The sequence below is a fragment of the Aulonocara stuartgranti genome, assembly GCF_965226115.1.
Source record: "Aulonocara stuartgranti genome assembly, chromosome: 15".
Taxonomy (NCBI): domain Eukaryota; kingdom Metazoa; phylum Chordata; class Actinopteri; order Cichliformes; family Cichlidae; genus Aulonocara; species Aulonocara stuartgranti.
In genome coordinates, this window is record NC_138951.1 from 38976209 (window position 1) to 38983963 (window position 7755).

The following is a 7755-nucleotide window of genomic DNA, read 5'->3' on the forward strand; positions in this document are numbered from 1 at the left end:
AACCCCCCGGTCGTGTTGTGACATGTGTGCGGTCACTCCGGCAGCTTGGCCACTGCACTGGGTAATTGGAGAGGCTCATAAAGTTGTTCTCCAGAGGGGAAGAGACCGCTGAAGATGCTGGTGGGTGGAGGCAGCAAGGGAGGAAACGGAGCAAAGGCGGCGAGGCAGGGTGGGAGGGCTCAGCAGCTGGGTGTTGTCCGGGTCACACCACGTGCCTCCCAGACGTCCCGTGTCCAGCTGTGGCCCCAGGGCTCAGGGCAGGAAGCTTGACATTGGTGCAAGCACAGCTGGAATGTTGTGGGAACATTGTGTGTGTGTGCGGGTGTGTATGACTGTGTGTGTCTCTGAGTGTGAGTGCCTTTGTGGAAAATCTCTGCCTCACAGGAGGCCAACTATTATCCCATGCGGCAGCCCTTTCCTTGAACACCCCCCCACCTACCCATTTAACAACCCACTACCTCACCCACTGTGCCCTTTGGCCAGGCATGTCCTCACCGAGCAACCTCCATAAACGCACACGCAAAACATATGCACGCACAGGCACGAGCACACACATGGATTCAATCAAACACGAGATGCATGGCTCCCTGTAAAAAGGTGTGATGGAAATTCAAAATGATGGCACTTATCCACACTTTGTGCCTCTTAGCACACTGATAATTGCAAACACCTGCACCCCCTCCCTACACACACCCCCTTCAAAGAAGGGCCACACTCGAATAGCTGGAGGGGGCACACACACCTGGGCAGAGCAGAGCAGAGCACTACCACATGGCTCGGTGACGATGTATTTAACGTGGTCTTCTGCTTTTAAACCCCCGGCATCGAGGAGTTCAGCCAACACAACCCGGTGCTCCTCTCTATACCTACTGTCAGGAGATTAATGCTGTTGCTGATGTGAAAATTATTTCAAGAGATGAAATTTGCATCATCATTTGGGGCTTAATCACATCAAACGGTTTACTGGTCGTCAGGAACGGGGACGACCTCTAGTTTGGAAACGTTCTTGTGAGAAGAGCCATGAATTATTTGCAGCAGTAAGACGACATGCACTTCAGTATATCACAATACATATGTAAGAGATCCAAACTAAGATTGAATATCCAGAACAGTTTTGATGCAGTTATGCGGTGACTGCTCTTACAAGTTTACACAAAGACACATCTCAAAGGAATCACATGAGTTATAATGAAGCAATAACTTTACTGTCACATCAACCAGATCTTAATTTAGACAAAATAAATAAAAGACAGCAGTTTGATTAGGAGACAACACACACTGCAGCCATCTAAGGACTTACTGATCAAACGAGACCAATCACACTGCAATGCACTGCCCCGCTGCTAGATGGCGTAAGTGACCTCTGTAAAGCTCGTTAAGTTTACAGAAGGAAACGCCAAACAGCTGGACTTCAAGTGAGAAACACCAATTTCTGACTGTCTGACTGATTACAGCACCGACTGTCTCCCGCCTCATTCACTCAAACAGATAATGGAGTTACAATTAGTCCAGTTTACTGACCAGCTCAGCTTACACGTGTCAGTTGGTTAGTGCGCATGTTGTGCGTCCTAATAAAACATAAAGGAGTTTGTAAATAAGCTGAAACATACTGACAATTATTACTCATTTTCCCATTTTTAGGAAAAAAATTTCTAGATAATTTGCGAGTTTAAACACTTTTTTCACAGTCTGCCCAAACTATAGTTTTAAAACAGAGCTTGCTGGTTTTATGTATAGAAAGAAATTTTTAACGCAATAAACACAGGAAAAATAAACTGAAGCTCATATGAGCCACAGCTTAGGCACTAACTAATAGGATTTACTAATATATTATTGTCATTAGCATTTATATGGAGATTCTTATTTTCGTTTTCAAGCAGAAGAAGAAGAAAAAGAAGAAGGAGAAGCGCCTGTTTTCATATCTTTACAAATTTATTTGTCTTCCAAAACGAAGAACAGCATAAGAGCATTAAACATATCTTTGGCGTCACACGGTAAAAAAAAGACAACTCATATATATATGTATATATATATATATGTAATGCAGTGAACGGACTTCCACAATACAAATCCCATTTCAATATGAACTTTACTCCCTTGTTAGCTGTACAAATATAGTGCATACTCTTTCCATTTTACAAGAACTAACAGGATTCAAAACAACTTCCTAACATTGAACAAAGAAAGAGCTAGTAAGTGTCATTTCAAGTCTCTGCGGCCCTTCCCCGCTTTTTCACCAAGGTCGCCACACTGAATCCGTGTTGCCAGACGGGGCTCCGGGAGACACCGCGGCCGGAACGGGCACGGGCGTGCTGACGTTGTTGGCGTACACGGGAATAACGGGGCCGTTTGGCGCAAATGCCGCGTTGGGTATGAGGAACGCAAACTGTCCGTCTGTGGCAGGCACGATCTGGAAACCGCCGTACACTTTGGTGGCGTCTGAGGGTAAACTGGCCGGTGAGGAGCCACCTTTACAGGATACCGGGTTCATGGGCAGGACCTGTGGAGACGAGTTGGGGATTTGCACCATGGACTGGCCGAAGGAGGGATGTGTTGGCCCGGCGGTGGAAGGGAGCTGATGTTGGTGCTGATGCTGGCTGGGATAATTCATGGCATTGATCTGGGTCATGCAGTTGGCCAAGTGGCCGAGGAGTCGCGTCCTGACTTCGGTGTTGACACCTTCGCAGGTGGACAGGAACCGGGTCACTTCATTCATGCACTCACTGAATCCGGCACGATATTTTCCCAAGACAGTGGGGTCGGTGTTCAGGGCAGCTGCAAAGAAAACAAAACATGATATATAAATCGAGCAAGTTCACCTCTGGCTGTAAGAAAATTAGATTTTTGGGGTTTTTGAAGCCGACTTGCTAGACTAGCGTAGATTATCTAAAAGACACAGAAACCGATTAGTCCGAAAAATGCCACTTACCGGTCATTTGAGCCCTCTGGAGGTTCCGGAGATGCTTCACAGTCATCTCCAGGATGTCCGCCTTCTCCAGTTTGGAGTGTCTGGAGCTCTGAGGAAGGGGGACGGAAAACAGACCCGATGAGCATCACGCACCCACTTTCTTACTGTTTGACAGATGAAGTCTGGAAATCTATTAATAACGAGAATGACGAGCGAGCACTTACATCTTTTTTGAGAGCATCCAGGATGAGAGTTTTCAGCTGCCCCAAGCTCTCGTTGATTCTGGCTCTTCTTCTCTTTTCCATAATTGGCTTTGACGACTAAAAGAACACAAAATGATAAAAGCTGTTAAAAACCATTTGTCTTGTTTGGTGCGTAAAAAGCCAAAAAATACTCCCTTTGGACTAGAAGCGTGTGAGAAATTGTGTCCGAAATGAAATGTTGAAGGTTTTTGTTTTGTTTTAAATGACAGTAACGGGTAAATATTGGCAATACCAACCTTTCTGTGCTCAGAGGCTGTCTTGGGTTTATCGGGAGTTGTGTTCATGCTTGCCGGGGTTGCAGCAACCGGAGAGGAGGAGGTTTTTTCCATCATATCGGCAGGCATCTTTTTATCGAGAAATATCCCACAAAACCACAGGAAATTACGATCCAATTGTGCCGAAAAGCAGGGGAGGTGAGAGTTTTCAGATTGAGATATTTAAAAGTCTCTTCTCCCTTGAAAAAAAGAAAAAATCCTGAGATGTGTATCGAGTTAGAATCCGTTAGAGCGACGTGCAGCAGTAGCGACTACCAGGAGCGGATGCAGTCTCTCTGTTGGGCTCTCCGCGTGTGGCTTGTATTTATATCTCTCACTGCACGCGAACGGCTCGTGTGAAACTTCCCAAACTTTCTTTCCCACAGTAACTTTCCACCAATCAGGGCGAGGGACACGCGGCCCGAAGGAGGACGGCTCGTGGTCGGCGCCCTCCCATTGGTTGTTTGGCCGCTGGAGCTGGCGGCCAATGGCGCGCGGCCCGGGTTCAGGGCACAGCCGGGGAAACTGCCGTCAGTCTTCAATCATCGTAGCGTTTACATATTAACAGTGGAGCCGCTGACTGGGCAGAGGAACTTTTTTATTTACCGGACAACACATGACCACAGAGAGCAATTATATTCATGATGAAATTGTATAAATTAATGGCAAAAAACAGCAAAAACACTGCAAATATGCTTTCCACATTCTGTCTCCATAAGCTTTCCAACTTTGCTAGGCTGTTGAAAATTTATTGGCAGCTGCTTATAGTGGCTTTAAAAGAAAATAGAGCTATTTTCTACCGTTCAAAAAACACACACAAACACACACACACACCACTGGGAAGTGGTAGGCAATCCTGCAATCAAAGTTTCAGTCATGTGCCATGGAAGAGGCGCAGGCAGGGGAGCGGTTTTGTTTTCCTTTCAGCCAAACTTGGGTAGTTACTGTTACAAATGAAATCTGTTAAAGAAACAACCTGGGATGACAACTCATGACAACTAACAAAACCGCACGGGGAGACCACATGAGAAGGCGAAGTGAAATCCCGAAACAAGCGCACACCGCGCTGAGCACCATCATTACATTCCCCGAGCAAGGTTAATTTGGTTGGCCCTGGGTGGAGGTGAAGGAGGTGGGGGTAAACGCGCACTCTCGGTTTCCACGTTACTGTAGTTTTGAACTCTGTGGTACAAATTTTGGCACTTAATCATCTGTCGGTGTTGTGAATGTGGAGCACGTGCCAGGATGTTTTATGAGTGCGGTGGTTGGAGGTTTGGCCGCCGGGCTGCCGGGGGGCCGCCGGGCCAGGGGAGGAGGGTGAGCCCAGAGAGGGGGGAGGAGAGAGGAGGTGGCGGCGGCGGCGGTGGTTTACATTAGAGGGGAAGGTAAATAGCAGCTGCTGTTTTAAAAGCCTGGGAAAACCACGCCTACAGAGAGAGAGCTGGATCGGGCTCCCTTATCGGAATGTGAGCCAGAGCAGAGATATTTCTGAGCCCGGAGAGCTCACACGATCACACCGATGCCTCCCTCCCTCCCCTCCCTCCTTCTTCTCCTTTGCCTCCTCCTTCCCGCCTATGGCCACCCCACAGCGTTCAAGGCGTTTTTAGATTTCGGGTCATAATTTATTCCTTATCTTTATTGCAGTTAGAAAGAGCAGACGGCGGACTTAAAGACCGCGGTACATAAAGGGAGAGAAATAGTGCCAGCAGTTGTGTATTGCAGGTTTATTGACGGGCATCAGCCCGGCGTGTTCAGGTTGTGCGACTGTGGACACAAACAGGGGGAAGTTTGTAACCCTGCGCTCCAGGGTTATAGATGTGACCTTAAAGTGTATTTAAACATCGAAGAGTCCTCGCGGTGATAATCAAGCTTTTCCGCTTTTAAACGAATGTTTGTATTTACATTATTCATAGTTTGAAGAACATCATTGTTTATGACAAACAAAGTTTGGCTTCGTCTGCTCCACCTAAATATTAATTTCCATCCATTATATTAATAAAACAGAGAAACATTGGCCATGCATACTAAAGTGAAATGAATAGAGCTGAACGACATCTGATTGTTTAAAGTGTGATAGGCAAAAAAGAAAAGAAAAAGAAACTCCTGTTTTCTTCTTTTGAGCACACACAGCTCAGTGCACGGCGCTCCGCTGTGCTCACACACCTCCAGCTGCTGCAGAGACCACGACACGTGGCGCGCAGGCGACCAGGGGAAGGCGCTCCTCTCGCCGGCTTGCCGCCTGGATCTGCGGGGCGTCGCCAGCGGCTGGCCGCAAGATTGTGAATTTGATAGGCAACTCGGAGCTGCACCCGAGCTCCTCACTTCCTCGGCTCAACACGACAGAGATGCAGACCTTTTTCTTTCTTTTTTTTTAGGTTTTCGCAAGGATTGCGCTCGAGCATCAAGCGGTACATTTCAACAAACGCCAGCAGCTCACACACAGATAAAATAATGAGCAAACTTGAACTCTCCCTATGCTGCACGTTATTCGGGGTATTCGTTTTATTTGCCCAGATCAATGAGTGATTTTGAAATTCAGATTTCAAGATGAAATGAAAATGTCGGAATGAGTAGCAGTAACTGGCACGCGGAGACGTCAATGAAACCACACGCGCGTCTTATGTGTAACTGCAAAACTTTGGTGCTTTTGCCACAAGGAAGTCTGGTGTGTACATGAGCCTAAGCCCTGCTGCAACAACCCTAAGTATTCTGCCTGCACAACAATGCTGCCTCTGTCAAACACATCACTAACAGGTTCCCATTGTTGCTACTGCACACCTGCTTCTTTCTTTTCTTTTCTTTTTTTGTGCACAATGGCACTGACAGAGTTCCAAAACAAACCTACCGACGGTCTAAAGTCAGAGTGTAGGTTTTGAAACACTCCCCGCCTGAATGATTTTCTCACGCTCATGTTGCATGAGGTCTCCGCCGGTGAACTGAGTCACGGAGCTTTGGTTCTGTCGCTCTCTCCCTTTTCTCTCCAGCTGAACATCTTATCAGCCGCACCTGGCTGCCGTCGGTCCCCGGAGTGTTACCTGTTGCTATGTGTCAACCCCATATCACACAGAATCTGTGGGAAACAGGCTCAGACTCAGAGCCAACACGTCCCTGTTTCTAAGAAGCTTTTGATCACATTTTGTGCAGAGATACACCAAAACCAAAAGATGATGATTATCTGGCCAGTAGGCAGAAAAAAAAATACACTTAAACACTTTTTAAATGTATTTTTATTTGGAGCACACAGGATCACTTTCCAAATTCTTGCATTCTTTTATTTTCTTATTTTTTACCTGTGACCTCCTTACTTGTCCCATATGCCAACACTCATCGCTCTTGACCTTATCCTGTCTCTGCTTTTATCTCTTTTTTATCACCCCTCCTTACAGCTCAGTTTTATCTCCCTCTTCCTCTTTTTTCATTCCTCCACTCCTAGTCTTTTTCCCAGGGCTCATATCTTTATTGAGCCCTCTCGACCATGGACCTCCGCACACTGCAATAATGCAATTAGACAGGGAGATTGTGTGGCTTTTAAAGTGTGTGTGTGTGAGAAAGTGTGAAACATTGTGTTCACAAAACAGACAGTCTGGCCCACTGTCATACACCGCCCATGCCTTAATGTGTAAGCCATTGGTGACAGTGCTGCTGCCAGAGGGCACTCCCGGTGCAACAAGGGTGACATGGTTGTGTGTGTGTGTGTTCAGTGGGGTGGGAAGGTTGGTTTCAAGCTTAAATGCCTATCCTGGCATCACTAGCTGGCAAGAAGAGTGGGAAGTAAGCAGCCAGACAGGCTGTATCAAGGCCAGCCTCGAGGCGTCATGTGGCTGCCTCTGCCAAACTGAGGGTGGCACTGTGTTGATACAGCCTGCTCTCCCAAGAGGCCGCGACACAGTGGTGACTGACTTGACTTATCCAACAGTCCACACTGTGATTAGCATGGTCAACAAGTCCGCAGAAATCCTTTCATTTCCTTCAGAAGTGAGTGGCAAATGTGTGCACTGTCACTGCTTGTCAACAGCCAATGAACTTTGCAGCTCTTTAAAGCTGCAAAGAGGAAAAGAAGCTTGTTACAAACGATCTGAGGCTCCTGGTTCTCTACAACTTTTATCTGAGTGTTTGCAGAAGCTCAGACATGGCTGAATGACTGCTCATGCTATTTCAGTTTATGTAAAGTAATGCGTGAAAGTTTAAAGTTGACATAAACAATTGCATCTAAGGACTTTGACACTACAATTTTTTTGTTTGCACAAAAATGAGAAGGAAAAGAAAGGAAAAAAAGGTGCTAAGTGAACCTTAAGTTCAATTTTCTGTCAAACCAGTGCACACAGAATTA

At 46.6% G+C, this 7755-nt stretch overlaps 1 protein-coding gene across 1 annotated transcript; it reads right to left on the reverse strand.

Annotated features, from left to right (window-relative positions):
• Window positions 1-1919: 1919 nt before the first annotated feature.
• her6 (hairy-related 6) lies at window positions 1920-3702 on the reverse strand. Its single transcript, XM_082505416.1, has 4 exons — window positions 3408-3702; window positions 3133-3228; window positions 2930-3017; window positions 1920-2775 (listed from the first exon to the last, which is right to left on the reverse strand). Exons 1-4 carry the CDS (start codon window positions 3513-3515, stop codon window positions 2234-2236), a joined length of 834 nt encoding a protein of 277 aa, XP_082361542.1. The 5' UTR covers window positions 3516-3702; the 3' UTR covers window positions 1920-2233.
• Between the last annotated feature and the right edge of the window lie 4053 nt (window positions 3703-7755).

Coding starts and splice junctions, on each gene's coding strand:
- her6 (XM_082505416.1), bottom strand. CDS start 3,515: ATGCCTGCCGATATGATGGAAAAAACCTCCTCCTCTCCGGTTGCTGCA. Junction 3,018..3,132: donor TGGATGCTCTCAAAAAAGAT/GTAAGTGCTCGC, acceptor CCCCTTCCTCAG/AGCTCCAGACACTCCAAACT. Junction 2,776..2,929: donor CCAGAGGGCTCAAATGACCG/GTAAGTGGCATT, acceptor TTTTCTTTGCAG/CTGCCCTGAACACCGACCCC.